At 42.0% G+C, this 19,968-nt stretch overlaps 1 protein-coding gene across 5 annotated transcripts in view; it reads left to right on the plus strand.

The window, feature by feature from the left end:
- kat80 (katanin p80) overlaps positions 1-19,968 on the plus strand; it is an 85,262-nt gene that overhangs the window by 8,215 nt on the left and 57,079 nt on the right. For 4 of the 5 annotated variants that reach the window (XM_076518985.1, XM_033486429.2, XM_033486427.2 and 1 more), the window contains 2 exons: positions 679-798; positions 1,359-7,049. In XM_076518985.1, coding sequence (XP_076375100.1) covers positions 679-798; positions 1,359-1,491 — 253 coding nt within the window. In that variant the 3' untranslated portion in view covers positions 1,492-7,049. Of the gene's footprint in view, positions 1-678; positions 799-1,358; positions 7,050-19,968 lie in introns of those variants that run through there. The other variant, XM_076518986.1, reaches the window with a different exon arrangement.

Here is a 19,968-nt window from a genome sequence, read left to right on the forward strand (position 1 = left end):
GTTTCGCTCTTATTTATCGCTGGCTTCTCCACCGTTTCTATATGTTTGGGCTTATTTATGGCTGTTTTCATTTATTCTATTCATTTCTATTTATTTTTATTTACTTCTGTTTATTTTATTCGTTTTTGTTTACTTCTATTTGTTTATTTCTATTTACTTCTATTTATTTTATTTATTTCTATTTACTTCTATTTGTTTTATTTATTTATATTTATTTTCATTTATTTATATTTACTTCTATTTGTTTTATTTATTTATATTTATTTTTATTTATTTCTATTTACTTCTATTTATTTCTATTTCTATTCACTTTTATTAATTTTATTTATTTCTATTTACTTCTATCTATTTTACTTGTTTCCATTTATTTCTATTTACTTTTATTTACCGTATGCATTTCAACACTTACCTCACCACAAGCCAAATGGTCGGTTTCTAATTTTGCAATTATAAAAATCGCAAAGTTACCTTCACGAGAAATGATCGGCCAAATTACAATTATTGTAGCAACAGTTACAACAAGCACCGTACAAAATCTAGATAAAATGAATTTTCTTACTTTCACGCGGCCATGCAGGCCGGTCAATCTTCATTACCTTTTTATTATCTTTTAATTTATATTCATTTGTATTTCGTAATTATTTACTTATCCACATCCATATCCTCCGATTGTTCCAGGTACATAACCGTGGGCTCGTCGTCGCTGAGGCTGATCCTGCGGAATTTCGCGTCGGTGATAAAATCGAACGTGGAGGCGCCCTTGCACTCGATTGGCGTGGACGTGTCGCGGGAGGAACGGTGAGTGATTTGCACGACGATCTTTGTACTTTGTGCACGCAATCACCCCGAAAGCTCGCCCTCGCCCACGCCCGCGATCGCTAATCAGAAGACGTGTTATCATTTTCTGCTCGTTACTGAAAAAAAAAAAAAAATAAAAAAACTAGAGGAACCAGTTTCCACGCATCCGAGATCTAACCACCTGCTCTCCTTACCCTGCCATAAGCTCTTAACGCTCGCGATCATCGACCGACAGCCGCGTCCTCGGCAGTCGTTCGATGATCGGCGAAGGCCTTAGACCTTATCCTCGCATCGTCAAAAGCTCCGAACTCTCTCGCTGATCGAGCCAGAAGATCCTCCGATCTTCTGCTCATAAATCAGAGCAATTATTCCGCCGCTCGTCCTTGCATCATCGGCTAGTAGACCCCGTCCTCGGTAAGCCGTTCAACGACCGTGGAAAGCTACTACTAGCCGTTAGGCCAATCCTTGCACCCCGAAGCTGCTAACACGCTCATCATCGCGGTAGCGCGCGATTACATCCTAGCTAAGACCTAGCTCGTTAACCGGTGACCGTTCGTCAGATACCACAAGTGCCTCTCCTGCTACGAGAAGCTGCAGACGATCAGAGGGGTGTTGCTGAAGAAGCAGTCGACGCCGGGCAAGCTGGGCGCGACCTTCCGCGAGCTGGCAGTATTAATGAGAAGCCTCGAGTGACCACGGCTGAACAGCAACGCGCAGGCCGCCGCCAGGCTCGTCGTCACCTGACAGAGGACCGCGATCATCAAGGACCCTGGAGGAAGAAGAAGCGTGGAACGGCAGAGCATCGTTCGTCAGCAGGGCCGGTCGTTCGAGCTGGTCTGCCCGCGGCGTTGGCGCGACGGATCGGCCCGCGAGTCGCCGTTTCTTCCTGCTCCGTTCGTCGGCACCCGTCGGTTCCTCGTGTCCGGTCCGAGGCCCGTCTGGAGGAAGAGCAACGTTCAACGATGACCTTGTACAGAGACATTGCGCGAGACGAGCAGAGAGACACAGCGGGAGAGAGGAGAAATTTCCATCGATCTGTCCGTGATCATTGTTTTCCTTCCGCCGTCCCGGCCTTGGAGCCGCGACGAGAAGCACTGTATATTATTGTCATATAATATATATATATATATATATAGATAGATATGTATATCTCGCGTTTTACGTTGCGCGGACGATCGACGGAATTTTTCTTGTCCGCGGGGAACGTTGTTCGCGGCGTGCTTTTCGGCGGCCTTCTTGCCAGCCTCGCGACTTCCGGCGAGGACCCCCCGACGACGATTAAAAATGACGTTTAATTAAGGAGTAGGTAGTTACGCGTTTCATTTTAGGATAACCGAATGAGAGAGAGAGTGAGAGAGAGAGAGAGAGAGCGAGAGAGAGAAAGGTCGAAGAGATATTGTATTTTTGCAAGAGCCATTTGCGTCCGTTCATTAACAAAATGATATAAAAATGGAAATCGGGTAGACGGAGAGGAGGAGCGAAAAGAATATAGTAAATTCTTCTTAATTTGTCTTCAGTTTGTAAACAAAACTGGATAATTTGGGAAGAGGGGAAAGAGGAGGGGATATATTGTTACTCGCCGTGCATTTTTATAGTCTCTAGTTTGTGTGAACGATTATAAAAACGAGGCGCAGTTTCTCCCTAATTCGCGCTTAGATCGCGCACAAAAATGGACAATTTGGGAAGAAGAGATACGATCGTTTGAGCCTTGCGGGCACGTTTTTATAGTCACAGATTTCCGAGAACTATAAGAACGAAACTGCAGGGCTGGAATAAACGCATCTTCTCTGCCGAAATTGTCCATTTTTGCGCGCAATCTGAGCGCGAATTAGGGAGACATTACCGCGATCGTATCTCCTCTTCCCAAATTATCCATTTTCGTGTACAAATCCGAGGGTCGATCAGGGAGAATTTACCCCGATCGTGCGTCTTGAAACCCCCGAAATCGAGGACGCCGAAGGCGTTGATCTATCGCCGGAGGCTTTCGAGATATTTTCGAAATTTTCGATCCGATTTTCGAAGTCTATTCCATCGAACCAACGCCTCTTCGATCGCGAACGCCGCCGACACGACGTCCGCCGTTCAGAAATTCGCCGTGGCGTCGATGTTCCGATCGGATCGCTCCGAGCTCTCGGCATTTTTGCTGGACGTCCGGCGGTCGCGGCGTGTCAAGGGGGGTTGTTGTTGGTTCGTTCCCTCGTTTTTCCACGATTTTTCGAGCAACTTTTACAAAGCAGGAGGAGGAGAGAAACGGCTCGGCCGGTTTCGGAACAGTCTCGGTTCCGTCGATCGGCTGGATCGGCCTGGTTAAATCACGCGAAACGTAATCGACGAATGTAATTCTAGCCGCGAACAGATCCGCGACCTTCGTCGATCGCGTGCAAGCTGAGACCCCACGGAATTAGTCTTTTCAAGGGAGCACTCTAGTCCGCCGGTGAAATTTTGTCGACGATGCAGCAAAAGAATCGTTTCGTTTCGAACTGTCTATGGAAATAAAAAGCTCAGCCTGCACCGCGCGACGCGTCGTTCTCGCGGGCGAATTCCGAGACCGCGCAGTGCTTTTTGAAAATCGTACTAGTTATCGGTCGCGAGCCGTGTACAATAATAATGAGAATTCGCGATAGGGGGGGAGGGGAGAGTGAAAGAGTGAAAGAAAGAGAGATAGAGTGAGAGTTCGATTTTGGATTTTTCTCCTGCAAGCTGTACAGACACACACTCTGCGAAAGCCTTTTGACATCGTGTTCCAGTGACAATTTTGTCAGGGATCGGAGAGACAGCGACGCTGGAGGCAATCACGATTAGACCAGGAAAATTATGCGAACCTCACCGCGGATATTCGACAAAATTCGACGAGCCCTCCGCGCGCGAGCGAAGCGACTCCGGTCGTTTCGGTTTCGCGCAGAGTGTCTCTCGTCGGAGACCCTCGGAATTTCCGGCCGAGATTAATCCTCCGGGATGTATTTAATTAAGGGATGTTCGATCGTGGAGCGTTTCGAAGAATCGATCGGCTTTAACGTCGAGAAGGAGGAGGAGGAGGACTCGTGGGAGCCCGAAGGGCGCGCGCGCACCCGCCTCGTGAAATGTACCTCACCCCCGGCCTATTTTATTAACAAACTGTTTTTATACCATGTGATCAAGTAAATTACCTTTACACCTGAACAACGAATATTTTTCTCTGCGGCTCCAAGGACATCCTGCTTCGGCCCGCGTCGACCTCCGTTTTAAGGAGATCGCGGCAGATCCCGCAGAATTCTCGATGGAACAAAGATGGCGAAAGGAATCGAACTGTGGAGCGCTCAAACGCAATTTTAACGCTGTTTTACCTAAACGGAAAATTTACAATAATAAAAAAAGAGAGTATGCGAGAGAGAGAGAGAGAGAGAGAGAGATCAAGGAAGAGTGCATGAGCGAGTGCGAGTACGAGAAAGAGACTCGTCGTCGGTTCCGTCCAACGTATTTTTGTAAGGAGAATGAGTGAGCGTGCTGTTCCCTCGGTCATCCACTTCCGGTTGCGCCATCTCAACACTTTAACTGCGGACAACGATCATTCAGAATCGTTTCTTCCTCGTTTCGCACGTTCGTCGCGCCCTTCTGTTCAAACTTTTCCCTCGGTGATCATCGTTGCCCATCCCGTTTCTTGCTCTACGAGAGAGAGCGATCTTGCTGTACGAACAGCCGAGGATCTATCTATTTTTCGACGGATTTTTTTTTATTCGGCCTCGCTGGGATTCCCGTTGGAAATCACACCCACGTGTTTCGGGACAGGGAACGACGAGTCGACGGGGGCGGGGGTTGCGGCTCGTCAGACACATATCCTCTCGTCCGCCATTTTGTACGCAGCATTTACCGGTTTAATCTCGCTGCCGGACGCAGATCCTCGTCGACGACTCGTCGTCTCTGCTGTCCTTTTCGAAATTCGACGATGATCGACGAGCTCGGGGGTTGGAAACAATCGCGACTTCGGTTTCTCGGTTCATCGAAAACCGGTGTCATATCGGTTCCGGAAACTGTTGTTTTTCAGCGTTTCGTTTCGTTTCGGTTCTGCGCGATCGCGGAATTTTTTTACCTAAGTATAGCATCGATAATCTTAACGTCTTAAATAAATACGATGTATTTGTTTACCAATATGTACGATGTACTATAACCGAAACGGTTATAAATGAGAAATAACAGCTGAATGGTTTATTTTCGGAACGTTTTCCAACCCTGGACGAACCGATCCTCCGGTTCAGGATTTTGTTTCGGTATACAGTTGCCCGTAAAAGTGTTCGCACACCTTCTAAAACGCAATTTTTTGAGAACTGAACTGAATTACTTGAATTTCATTTAGATGACAGAGAGACTAGTCTATGTGACGATGGCTAGGAAGGTTCTTTTTATTTAATTTTGCTATTACTTGGAGTGAGAAGGAAATATTAAAAACCCTCGGTTTTGAACTTTTTTATCTGAGCCTGTAACGAAAATTTTAATGAATGCCTTTCGTAGATCCCGGTAACTTGCACGCGTGACGAAAATTTGATCGAGATCGTTGAAAGATTTTGCGAAATGCAGATCTCTTACTTTTTAATGTCATTATTGGTGAAAATCGTGATAAAATAGCGATCTTTGCGATCTTCAATTTCTTGTAACTCGTAACAAAGTAAACCGATTTCTATAAATTTTTATCATAGGCTCAGATGAAAAAGTTAAGAAACGAGAATTCCTTATCTTTTTCTTGTCATCCCAAGTAACAGCAAAATTAAAGAAAGAAAAGCATTCCAGTCATCGCCCAATAAACTAAACCCTCTATCATCTAAAAAAAAAAGAATCCAAATCACTTAGTCCAGTTCCAAAAAAGTTATCGCGTTTCAAAAGCTGAACGAACACTTTCGCGGGCCCCTAGTCCCGCGTTCATCGGTCCCCGTATCCCTAGAAGATCGTTCCACGAGGAAACGATTCCGGCTTCGAGGAAGCGCGACGTTGTGTTCTTCAGCTAAGGTGTTCCCGAGAATAGAGAAAAGAGAAAATGAAACAAAAAAAAAAGAAAGAAAAGAGAGAAAAAAACCGAAAGCCGACTCGGAACGCGTCGATGTACATACGCCTTCGTTGTTTAAGCCTTCGCACTCCCGTCGAACGAATACTACGAGCTGCCTAACGCTCAATTAATTGTAAAACACGACGTACACGAAAACGCTCGATCGACGATTCATAGCTTTCGCGAAATGCACCAGCGATAATCGAATGTAACTGCAAGGCCGCACGCGAAGCGACATCGAGCCGCCTTCGTTCGATCGCTTCTGTTCGATTGTCCACCTTCGTTTTCATCGTTCGATCGTGCGCCAGTTCCGCGTGCCGTTCGTTCCCCGCCCCTCGACGTCCAATCGGAAACGTTGTCGTCAAAATTCCACGGACATTTGCGAAATTATACGCCGTTTCCGTTGATCCAGAAATCTCCGATCGTCACGAATTCGAAGTTCGGCTTCCGCGTTTCCTTTTCCGCGTCGATTACGTTCGTTCGTCTCGCGATGGACAAGCGAGGGGCGCGCGCCTGCTTCGATAATCAAACAACGGTCCGTAACCCTTTGTTTCCCTTTTTTCTTTTTCTTTCGCCGTTCCGCCAGAATTTTCTCTCGTTTCATAAACTCGCTTACGAAGGGATAGCAGAGCCTAATTTAACCCCCCCGGTAGAACTCGAAACTATAACGAAAACACACACAGACACACACACATACATACACGGCGATGATAATTGTTGTATACCGAGGACACCGAGAGCCGACGCACGATTCCACCCCCGACGATCCGTCGCTCGATCCGTCGATCGTCGTCGGGTTTCGGATCGTGCGACGTCGCTTGATCGTTCGATCGTTCGATCGTTCGATCGACTAGAACGTTCTAGTTTTGTACGTTATGTAAATAACAATAACGATATTTTCTATATTAATCGTACCGTGGCCCCCTGTCCTACTCCCCCCCCCTCATCCGTCGCTGCGAAACAAAAAGGGGGACCGAACGATGCGTTCCCGTTCGCGACGCGTATTCGTATGTTTTGACGACGTTTCCTTCGACAAGTGATAGAGCGGCGACAGGACGACGAAAAATCGGTAAAACGTAACGCGAGCGACGGGCAACACGTAAACCGCGCGAACGTTTACGCGTCGTCGGACTTCTCTTCCTGGTGCCTGTTCACGGTGCCCAGGAGCCTACAAACGAACGCGTCACTTTGTTCAAACGTTTTCACTTGATTCAAGAATAAAGTACTTACCGAACAAGATTTCTCCTTTATTTCTGGAATGATATTTGGGAGCGTGTGGTCGATGAATGAGAGATCGGCGATGCTTATAATAATAATAATAATGTAATATGTATAATATATATTATATAATATCTAACAAATATAATACGATATAATATAATATAATATATCATATGATATAATATAGTATGATAGCTTATAATATAATATATAATATGATATTTTATAATATATCATATCATATTATATGATATTATACCATATCATATTATATTATATTATATTATATTATATTATATTACATCATATCATATTATATTATATTATAAGATATCATACTATATTATATTATATATTATAAGATATCATATGATATCTTATAATATATTATATATTAGATATAATATATTATATAATATATTATATTATATTATATTATATATATTAGATATAATATATTATATATAAGATATCATATGATATGATATGATATAATATCATATAAATAAATAAATATATATATGTATAAATAATGCGACAATAATAACAATAACTTTATCGATCGACGGGATAGCCCCGTTACAGCAAGATAATAATAATAATAATGTAGCAATCGCACAAGAACGCATAAAATATAGTTAAAATTAAAGACTTAAACGTGAAAAAAAACTCAAGAAGAAAAGGAAAAGCAACAACCCGTAGCTAAAAAAACTTAAATATAAAAAGTATAAAAGAAAAAGTCCCAAGAAAGAAAAATACACGAATCAACGAAAGAAAGCTTGAAGGAAGTACTGGAATTACTCTAATTAACTCTGATTAATCGCAATGCTCGATTTGGGACAATGACCGAATTTTGGCTACCGAAGAATCAATAATGCAATCTACGCGATTCTGTCAAAAAAAAGAGGAACTTTCCTAAGCTGATACATAGAAATGAAGCTTTCCAAGAATTTTTGCCAAGGACCCGAAATAAAGAACAGTTCTTCCCCACGCGGCGAACATCAAGATTCGCGTATCGCGGACCCAGGAGGACGCGCACAGCTTTTTTTCCGGGCTCATCCATCAACGTTCGCTACCTTCTATCGTTCGTTCGATAGCAGCGCGAGAAAAAAAGACGATGACAGAGCACTCTGCGATCTCTCTCGCAGGAGAGATCGAGATCGAGATACCGTGAAACGAAGCGCAAATATTCGTAATCCGTGAAACGTCGCGACAGTTCTAAAACGAGGCGCACGCGTGGCGGCTGTTTGCCGCCGGATTATGCATTCATAGGATTATGGGCGGCCGAAGGGTGGCGGGACAACCCTTCGTCGATCAGAAATGTTCACGCCGACACACGCTCGTCGACCAGAGGAATGACGGTTTCTTTTTTTTTGTTTTCTACGCGTAGAGCTGCGACTATATTTTCATTGAGATAGTTCAATTGGAAAGGAGAGCAGATGCAAGAGGTTTGCAAGAGGAAGAATGTAGGAAAATGTCTGGCTCGATTTCTTTGCTCAGAGAAATGGGCTCTGGCCAAGTTGCTTTCAACATTAACAGAGCGAACATTGTGCTTGCTCCAGAGGGTAATTTGCATATGTGATTATTCTGGAGCAACGATACTCCAGGGAGAATGAGAAGCCAGCGTAAGACTTCAAGGTTTCATTGTTAGGTGATACTATGAAATGATAATGCTAATAAATATAATAACAATGTATTAATATTGTTTGTATATTTATTAGTATTTATTTTATATATATACTAATGAATATATATTATATTATTTTATACTAATAAATATGCTAACAATATATATTAATATTATCAGTATATTTATTAGGATTTAGTATATATACATATATATTAATATATTATAATACATTATATTATTTATTAGTATTTATTTTATATATATACTAATGAATATATATTATATTATTTTATACTAATAAATATGCTAACAATATATACTAATATTATCAGTATATTTATTAGGATTTAGTATATATACATATATACTAATATATTATAATATATTATATTATTTTATACTAATAAATATACTAACAATACATTAATATTATTAGTATATTTATTAGTATTTATTTTATATATATATATACTAGTAAATATACTAACAATATATTAATATTATTAGTATATTTATGAGTATTTATTATATATGTATATACTAATAAATATATAATAAACATATTTATACAAACAAAAATATTGTTAGTACATTTATTAGCATTTATTAGTTACTTACTATTTACTTTTATTATTTTCTTTACGATTTAGTCACCAGTCATGATTAATTATTACTTATTTATTACGTACTAGACAATACTAATGACACTAATAAATAATAAATAAACCCAACACAAATATTAATAAACGACGCTACAAAATTTTCTCTACACAACGTGGACTAAGGCCGGTCGTTTCGTTCGGCCGCGAATCGCGTTTCTCAGGTGCACCGACGGGAAGTGCAACGGTCGCGTTGCATCAGGTGCAACGGGAGGAGTGCCGCGGCCACGTTTTCGGCGGAGTGCCGGGGCCCGGTGCCCGGTGCCCCGGGGCCCGGCTCTTGTTGTGACGTAGATAAGTTAAGCCCTGTTCTTGTCGCCACCTCGAGCGTCGAAAATGCTGTTTTCTCACAAAACGCCGGTAACAATGCCACCAAAGACGACCGGGAGGACGACGACAGCGCTTGGGGATCGCCTAAGCGGATTATCCCCGGCCGTAGAAAGCGATACTCTGGCGCGTACAAACGCGGCCTCCACCTACACACAGCCACCCACGCGCGTTCCGAAACGACGCTACACGTACGGACACCAGCAACTCCGCCGCGACGTCCCTTTTCATTTCTGAACGATCTTCAAAGCCATTCTCTCTCATTTTCGTCTTACTCTCCCTTTCTCTCCCCGTCCCATCTTCTCTCGGCCGTCTTCGTCTTCCTCTTCGTCCTGCTGCCTCCGGTTTCTCGTCCCGTACACGCTCTTACCGCGTGTAATCGCTATCTGCCCGAGATCTTCTTCCTCGAGTAGGAAGCTCCTTATTCATCTCGCCTTTTTTTTCTCTGCCGCTTCTTCGGCTTTCTTCTCGCTCTTGAAACTTCTTTGTGCACCTCCGCCGTGTAATTCTGGACTCGATATATTAGAGGGGTGGAACCGTGTCGCCGATGAAATTCGACGGCCTGGCGCTGCTCGGTTCCCATGACCGCGATACAGGAAAATCGCGACGGGATTATCTACGCGATGCCGCGTAACTTCCGTTGTGCTCGACGGATCTTTTTTCGTTTGGAAATTCGCTGTAATTCGAGCGTCGGTCTTCCGGCCGCGTCGATAACGGCGGAACTGGGGGTGCTTGGATAGGGTGCGCGTACCGGTTGTCGCCGCGTTTAGGATTCGTGCGAATTTCGATGCGATTATCTTTGATGTGTTGCATAAGAAATGTGCGCGTTTTAATAGATTATTAAACTAAATAACTTACGATAGGGTAACAAAATGATTGAAGAATTATCGCAGAACGAAAATAGGAATATACGCATGTTTCGCCGTTTCTGGCCGCTTTTGCGCGAGTTCTGGTCACGTTCAGCACCGTTTCAGGTCATTTAAAAAATTCCATTATCATCATAAATCAGATTTCTCTTCATCATCGCAAATTATATCAATTTGTAACAAGGAAGGATGTAAGTGATTAAAATGCAAGCTAGTTTTTAAAAAATTCCTCTCTATATTTTTTTGTATTTTTTATATTTTCTATACTTCACTTCGTGATATTTGAAGATCTTGGCGTTATAATGTACAGGGTGGTCCGTTTGAATCAGATCACCTAGACATCTGCTCCAATAATGACGTTGAAAGAAATATTTTACACGGAATTTGATCAGTATCGACAGATATATCAAAAGATATATCAAGATATATACATGCAATGATATGTAATGACAGGAAAAAGTAGCTCTATTTTGCTTATCTTTACAAGATCTTTCTTGCTTTAAAAGGTGAAACGGTGTAAAGGTACCGGCCACACCGACGCATCTTCCTTATATTAACCCTTTGCCCTCGAATAGCGACTCCTAGGCGACGCTAAAAATTGCTACACTTCTTCCAAAAGAATCGTCACATTATTAAATCTATTTTATTATCAAATTATTCGATAAATTGACAAATAATAGAAGCGTTCTATAATCATACACGTTCAATTTCACGCGTATCAAATGAAAACAATCACAACAAGTGGAAATATTGTAGGTTTGAAACGAATCTCTTCATTTCGGAGTTAAAATAATCTCGGCTGCAAAGCGTTAAACATCATCGCGCTAATTTCCTGTCGCGAACGCGCATTCTAATCTAATCGAGAGCAGAAAGATCGGCCGAACGATCGATTTCGGTAAACATCGCTAACGATTGTTGCGAACAGTGCATCGACGAGAAGTCCGCCGGCAGGGTCAGCGTACAATCATTTCGCGGACAAAGTCGCCTCGAGGGTGAATCAGGGTGGCCGGCCGCCTAAAAAGACAAAATTAGGGGTGGGGAGAACTCGAGCCTGCAAACAGGGGAAGAAAAGAGACGGGGGCACCATTGTGCCTGTCTCTCGTGATTTTCGACCCAGCTCTCGTCTCGTCACGACCAACACTCGCTCGAAACGTACGCGCTGACACCACGGTTAGGCTCGCAGGAACACTCACGGGATCATTGGCTCGCGAGCGCAATCGTTCCGGGGGTTGGATCGCGACAGAACGCAGCCCCGCCGATGGGATTGGCTAATTACGGTTCAGAGGGGCGACCGTGACGTCACTGGGCGTACACGAGCCCCGATTGGCCATCACGAGGGGTGGAAACTGCCCCCCTCGAGGGGCGATCGTGTTCCCCCTTTTCCGACTGTATACAGGGTGTGCGCGAAATCCGCGGCAACGAAGGGGAGGAAAACGGACGAGAATGGGGACAAAGGGAGAGGAGAGGCGGCGCTCTCTCGCATAGTTAATCGATAGCATCTCTCCCGTCCCTTTCGGTCCATTGTCTAGCCCTTTTGTCGACTCGCGGAAAGAAACTGAAACCGTCGTCGAGCACCGGGACTCGGTGAACGCCTATTTTTGGGGTGCAGTGGGTCCGACGATCACGATAATAATAATAATAATAATGTTTTATTAAACGGAGTATATATATATATATATATATATATATATATATATATATATATATATATATATATTACTTTTAATTAATTAATATCTTATTTTATCTTAATATTTTATTACTTCGATATCGCGCAATGTTGACTCGGCGATATGCTCCTCCACTCGATTCGCTCTTTATATTACATATCTGATTAACTAAAGGGATTTCTACATATATATATATGTAGAAAAAAAAAAGAAGGGATTTCTATATATATAGAAATCGCTTTAGTTAATTAGATATGTAATGTCTTTACACATTAAAGGAGGAGCTTATCGCCGCGCCAATTTCGAAATGGTCGAAATTATTTACCGCGATTACAATTCTGTCAAGACAGTAAATTCTTCCCAATTTTCTGTCAGCTTGCAAACAGAAATGGACAATTTGGTATATTATTCGATTATTCGAGCCTTGCGACTCGTTTTTATAGTCGTTGACAATTCGTGGCTATAAAAATGAACCGCAAGACTCAAACAATCGTATCTCCGCTTCCCAAATTTTCCATTTTTCTGGACAATCTGGACAGTCAATTAGAGAGACATTACTGTGCTCAAGCAAACTCGACGCGTTTCGCTTCGCGTTCGCGCAATCCTCGCCGAATGCACCGCGCGCACAATGACATTTGTCAAATCCCCCCTCCCAAAAAACATTAAAAAACATAAAAAAAACATCGGCTCGTCGTCAGAGCCGTCTAAACAGAGGCCCTTACGTTTTCGATCCTCGATCGATTTCGTCCGAAGCGTATTAGGGCCCGCGAGACCGGGCTCTCGCGCCTTAACCCCTTAATGCACAATTTAAAAAAAAAAACCGACCAAAAAAAATCAATTTTTTTTATCTAAGAAAATATATATTTGGACCTTAATTTCAATAAATATGTAAAAGAAATGCAAAAATTACTAAAAATTCAATAAAAATAGTGGATAAATAATTATAGTGAATATTGAATCGCATTGCAGATCGAATTTTGTACCCATCGTACTGTTTTTCAATTACCAGTTACTATTTTGAAGGGGAAGGAGGAGACGAAAAAAAAAACTGAAAAATATTTAATTTTACCTAAATTTGTAATAATATAATAATAATATTTATTAGCTGAAAAATATATAATAAACTAAAACTATTCAAAATTTTCTTTTGTATGGTAAATTTCAAAACAAGGTGCACAGCACATAGCCCAACATTCCTTATTTCCTTCCTTATTCCTTTTCCTTATTTCTACACTCTTTTTTTATACACTAAAAATCCAATTTACTCTCTATAAAAATACACCATAAAGCAAAAACGTTTTTATATGTTGACACTAATAATATTTGTAAAAAATAAAAAACAATTGTCTTTGAAGAAATTCACTTTGATAACGTCTACTTTACTTCACGACTTGCTCACGAATAATACACTAAATGTTCATAAGTGCCATCCTAAAAGTGCATATTTTATTCCTGAATAAGCAAAAAATAGAAAGAGATCGGAGATAACTGGAGAGTAATAAATAAATTAGTCATAATAAAACTCACAAAAGTGCCAACGCTAATTAGATACGCAATAATGGATATAGATGGATAGAAACAATTACCAGGTCAGAGATGCTTATAAGCGTCACCCTAAAAGGCCATATTTTATAATCCCAAATAAACAAACTTTACAGCTTACAATACAGAATTACACGATGAATATCAATAAATTGAATGTTTTCCTTGGTTTTTATTCAGTTATTTTTACTGCCCGGATATATTCGAATCTGAACATTTTAGCGACATAAGTTGCGACGCCGACCATATATATACGGGTCTGCACATTTTGGCCGGTTTTGCACGCCCGTGTTAATACGTTTCTGCGCGTTAAGGGGTTAATAAACAACCGTTTCGTCTGAAAATTTAAATAACAAAGGCGCGCCCATTCACGGAGTCCCGCGAGGATTCTACTGGACGTCAATTACACGTTGACGGGAGGAGGAAGCAGGAGGGAGGAAAAATCGCGAAAGTAGACGCCGCTCGTGGGGCCCCGAAGGGAGAGGGCCCGGATAATTCAAGGAGGTCACGCACGACGCCAGATGGATCCCGGTGCCGGTCGCTTCTTCGCCGTCGCTATGCACGCGGACCCGGAGTCGATTTCGGCTGGGAGGTTCTTAGACACGACATTTGCAGCTGGCAGACGCGCGCCGCCGACTAGGAGGAACTTTAGCACGTGCTTGAAAAGTTCGGGAGGACGTGTGCACCTAACCGTTCGCCGGCTATAGAGAACGCCGCGATCTTTCGCCGTGCCTGCACGCTCCTCTCGATCTTTTACCAATCCGTTTCTCCGATCGCAATTCACCCTGGAAATTACCCTCGGAATTACCATGCGACACGGCCGCGAGAATCGGTGCGATAATCGAGCCGTTTATTTTGAAAGTGGCATAAGAGTCTACTTTACCGTAATGAAAAGTGGTGATTTTGTAATGTTCGTACGAAATTATTTATACCGAGAAAAATATCAGTATCCTGAGATAACAAGTACAAGTAAATCTTCTCGAAAGTTAGCGTCCATAGTTTTAAACGCGTTAAAACGCAAACCCTTAAATATGTCGACTTAGAAACAAAGTGACTTGTGCCACTTTCAAAAGAAACGGCTCAATCGAAGAATTTGAACGAGATTCACAGCTTGAAGATATCGTTGCGGAGTCTGTTGCGTCGTACTTTCACGCCTAATCGAAGCGTCTGTGTTTTAACTTGCTCTGCAACGCGTCGCGAAAGTCTCGAACAGAGGACGGAATATTTTATTTTGCTGAAAAATCTGGAAATTTGTCGCGAAAGTCTGCCGAATCGAAGCGAATCGAAGTGAATCGAAACGTCTCGAGCCGTCGCATTCTTGAAATATTTCGATAAAAAGTGGAACGCTTCGATCGAAGACGGATCGTTTCGATCGACAAGGAAAGTCGAAACATTTCTATTATTGTCATTTTAATCGAAAAAGCAATACAGGCCTCCCTAATTGACGCTTAGATCGTCCACGAAAATGGACAATTTGCGAAGAGAAGATACGATTACTCGAGCCTTTTATAATCGTTGAAAATCGGTAACTATAAAAACTGCAACTGTCAACAATTATAAAAGACGAGCCGCAAGGCTCGAATAATCGTGTCTCCTCTTCCGAAATCGTCCATTTTTGTGCACAATTTGTGCGTCAATTAGGGAGACATTATTACTTCGATCGGAGTCAAATCGTTTCGATAAAAAAGAAACAGATCATTTCGGAGCCGAAAAGAGCCTTCCTTTGTCCCTCGGAACCGTGTCTCTGGAAAGAACCGCGTCGTTCTCGTGGTCCGCCGTCCGGAGAGCTCGGGGACCAGTTTTTTCTTTTTTCTCCACCGGTATCGATTCAAGACGGCGTATAATTCGATATCGATACCGTAACCCAATCCGCGAGAGGCACACGCAAGGTCTCGTCACGTTGATCGTCGACCACGCGCATCGGTTGACAACGCTGTCTTTCGCCGCCAATGGCTCGCCGAGTGTAACGGTGCTCGGTCGTTCTATCCGTTGCACGGATGCTGGCCGGTTGCGATCGTTCGGGCGAGGCCCGCGGTGTCACGGAACATTATTTCAAGCTGTGCCCTCTAATGCTTATGGTAACTGTTACCTGCCGGGAAAACCGACGCTTCCGCAGTTCTCGACGAACGACCCGCGATCCGCTGGTCAGCCTCTTTATGAGCTCGTGAATTAACCAGTTTTAGCTGTGTTCGACGAGTATACTCGTCACGGAGAAGCGGCAGTATTTTGTGTCACTGTGACTGCTGTCTGAAAGACAAGTTTATTTGTTGAATTCTCTATTAAACGGTTTTAGCTGTGTTCGACGAGTATACTCGTCACGGAGAAGTGACAGTATTTTGTAATTATTATCTCAAATAAAGTTTGCTTGTTAAATTCTCTATTAAACGGTTTTAGATGTGTTCGACGAGTATACTCGTCACGGAGAAGCGACAGTATTTCGTGTCACTGTAACTACTTCCTCGAAAAAAAGTTTACTTGTCAAATTCTCTATTAAATAGTTAGGTGAGTTCGACGAGTATACTCGTCGTGGAGAAGTGGCAGTATTTTGTGTCATTGTAACTACTATCACAAAAAAAGTATGCTTGTCAAATTCTCTATTGTTCCACTTCATGAAGAAATACAGTAATGTATTCTCTATTGTTCCACTTCATGAAGAAATACAGTAATGTCTCTCTAATTGTCTCCCTTATTGACGCTGAGATTGCGCACGAAAATGGACAATTTGGGAAGAGGAGACACGATTATTCGAGTCTTGCAGCTCGTTTTTATGATCGTTGACAATTCGTTACTATAAAAACAAACCGCAAAGCTCGAATAATTGCAATTTCCCAAAATATAATAATATAATAATTTAATAATATAATAATAATATCATAATATATAATAATATAATAATATATAATAATATAATAATTGCTCTTCCCAAATTGTCCATTTTCGTGCACAATCTCAGCGTCAATAAGGGAGACATTACTGTAGCAGTATTTTGTGTCACGACGAGTATACTCGTCGCGCCTGAAAAACAGCGACCACTGACCATTTAAATGAATAAGTGAACACCAGTAATAAAATTGTCAATTTTATAAAATAATAACCGTCTTCTCGAGTCAATATTTTAACAGTGACGCTCGCTCCATGTTAGACGAGTATACTCGTCGCTATATTATACAACACGTATATAATTAATTCTGCGCCCTGAAAAGGAGGCGCCACAGCTAACTGGGTTGATCGCCGATTTAAATTGAAATTTAGCAGCAGAATTTCTATCGAAGGCTGCCCCGTTTTTACCCGATAAACGATTTCGAAAAGTGATTCCCCGTTCGACGAAGGTCCCCGTGAAATCGCGACAGATTCACGGTGGTGTCACGGCGATGACTCGTGCCCGAGAATTTAATCGTCTTCCATTCGTTCCGCAACGGGGGCGGGTTCATGAAAAGATCGTCGTCATCCGGCAGCTTGTACCTCGTTCACGGTTTCAAAAGCGTCCCGGGATTTCCCGTAACGATCTCGGCCGTCGCGACGAGCCGCTCTTTCGTTTATGTCCTCGCCAGAACTGCCGATGATTAATGTGCGTTTATGTTTCCGGCACGGCGCACGGTAGCACCGAAATCGGAACGCGAACCGGAATCCTCTCGAAATTCTTCAACGTTTATGAAAATTCAACCGTTCTTCGGGTAAATTGCCTAATATATTATTCGCATCGATATACGTAGATTGATGGTAGTTCATCCAGATTTTTGTCAGCGAAGCATGCCCCTGTTGTAAATGTAAACCTTTCTTTTTTAAAATCATGGTAGTTCGCCGCGCGTATGAAGTATAATAAGCTCTAACACAATCGAGGGAAACAGTACTTGCAAATATTTGGGTTTCTTAGTTGAAATATTTTTACCTTAATACAGTAAATTCTCCCTAATTGACCCTCGGATTGTACACAAAAATGGACAATTTGGGAAGAGGGGAGATACTATTATTATTTTTATTGTTATTTCATAGTTATCGATTATTATTTTACAGTTACCAATTGCCAACGACCATAAGAACGAATTAATCAGGGAAGCACAAGAATATTTCTTGTATCATTTTTATATTATTGTTATTATTATTATTGTTATTGTTATTGTTATTATATTATTGTTATTATTATTGTTATTATATTATTATTATTATTACTATTATATTATTATTATTGTTGTTATTATTATTATTATTATTTTTATATTTATATTATTATTATTCTACTTCCTCTTCCCAAATAGACAATTTATTGCACCACGTGATCTCAGTAGTATTCGCGACCTCACAACGGCAGATAGACACATATCATCGCGTTCGAGGACGCCTCTTATCTTTTCTAAAACAATGATTTCTAAATATATAAAGCCTAAACACGGTCTAAACAGCGAAGAGAGTCGAGGGTTGAACGCCGACGAATCGTCGGAAAATAGAAGAGCGTCGCGTAGAAAGCGGGAAAAGCGAGCGAGCGAGCGAGCACGGGGGTGGGTTTTTAACGAGAGGGTGCATCACCTGGCAGGACCATCCATCAACGAGACCGAAGAAGGGCTGCTCGTGTAGCGAGGGAGGGCACGGAGCGAAAGGGACGAACGGATCCGCAATTTGTCCTCGTCACGTTGAACGAGGCGGCTCGAGGCGGTAGTGGAGGCACGCGAAACGGGCCGAAGGGGTTGCACCCGGTTAGAAGCTTGTTACGCCGACTATATATTATCTGCGCCCACGTAACCGGTGAAGAATCGCTTGTCCATTAACTGCTCGTCGCAGGATATTAACGTTTTGTATATCGGGAACGGGCCCAGCCGTTCGGAGGGAGCGAGAAAGGGCTCGTAAAGCGCAGCCTGTGCGCGCGGCCCAGTTCCGTCGGCCCCCGTCGGATCTAATAGAAAAATTTCTGCTGCGATTGCTTGTCCAAAGCCCTCTTCAGAGGACCATGGTTAGGAACCATGGTTACACGAATTAATTGGGGAAGCTCGAGAATATTTCTTATATTATTTTCATATTTTTATTACTATTATTTTCATACTCTATTATTATTACTACTTTCATATTATTATTTTTATGTTTTTATTACTATTATTTTCATATTATTATTATTACTATTTTCATATTATTTTTATTATTATCATATTATTATTATTTTTTTTACATTATTATCACTATTACTATTATATTATTATTATATTATTTATTATATTATTTATTATATTATTATTATATTATCATTATAAGCCCAAGATATTTTTTATACTATCTTTATATTATTATTATTATTATTATTTTTGATATTATTATATTTTTCTTGATTTGTGGTCAATGTTTGCGATTTTACTATACTTTTGACGCCTTAATGACGGACTTTTGACCGGCACGGTCGATTTAGCGTGAAAACATACTTTCTAGACGCGTCAGTTTTTCCATAAACCTAATTGAAACCTCTAAAAATTTAACTTAATTATCAGAAATTGGACTAAAGCTGAATAACGACATTTATACCTTGCATCCAAAGGGACCCGGGCCCCGTCGTCCGAGAGATAAAGTTCATTTCTTGCGACAGATTTCCTTCGATTAATGTCGCCCCGTTTCGCGCGGTGCGTTCAGATGTCATAGTCGATGAAGCGCTAGCCGGCGAGTAGGCGAACCTGGCGGGCCGACATAAGGCCGGCCGGGCGATACAAGCCCCGGCGCAATTAGGACAGGCAGCTTTATTTCCCTAATTCTCGTTTTAATCAAGCCGATTTTGCGCCGCGCGTTTGTGTCCGCAGAAAAGCATTGTCTACGTACGGGCGACGCACTTTTGTGCCCTCGCGTCGCTGAATGGAGCCCTTTCAGCGGCCCTTAATCAGCCGTTACGCGCCTTTCAATTACACCCACGCTCGGCCGTTTAAATGCCACTAACGGGGACGCAGCGCTCCTTCGGACACATTTCTCACCGTGACATCCCGCGAAACATTTTTTTTCCCCCGGATCTCGTTCGAGCTCTACGATCGGTCTTCCTTATTTACGGATGGACGCGATCGAACGGAAAACGATTCGTTCGTTCGCCTCGACGCTTTACGCTCGGCTTATTTTCGTCGTTGGCACGTAATAAGCCTAAAAATATGCCATTGCAGTAGAAGCCATTTTTAACTGGGATTTTTAACTGTAAATTCGAAACGGTATTTCCATGATCAAGTGTATTTTATATACATATATATGAAATTGAGTGTCGTGACATTTTTAGCAGTTTTTT

The sequence above is a fragment of the Megalopta genalis genome, chromosome 2 (genome assembly GCF_051020955.1).
Source record: "Megalopta genalis isolate 19385.01 chromosome 2, iyMegGena1_principal, whole genome shotgun sequence".
NCBI lineage: Eukaryota > Metazoa > Arthropoda > Insecta > Hymenoptera > Halictidae > Megalopta > Megalopta genalis.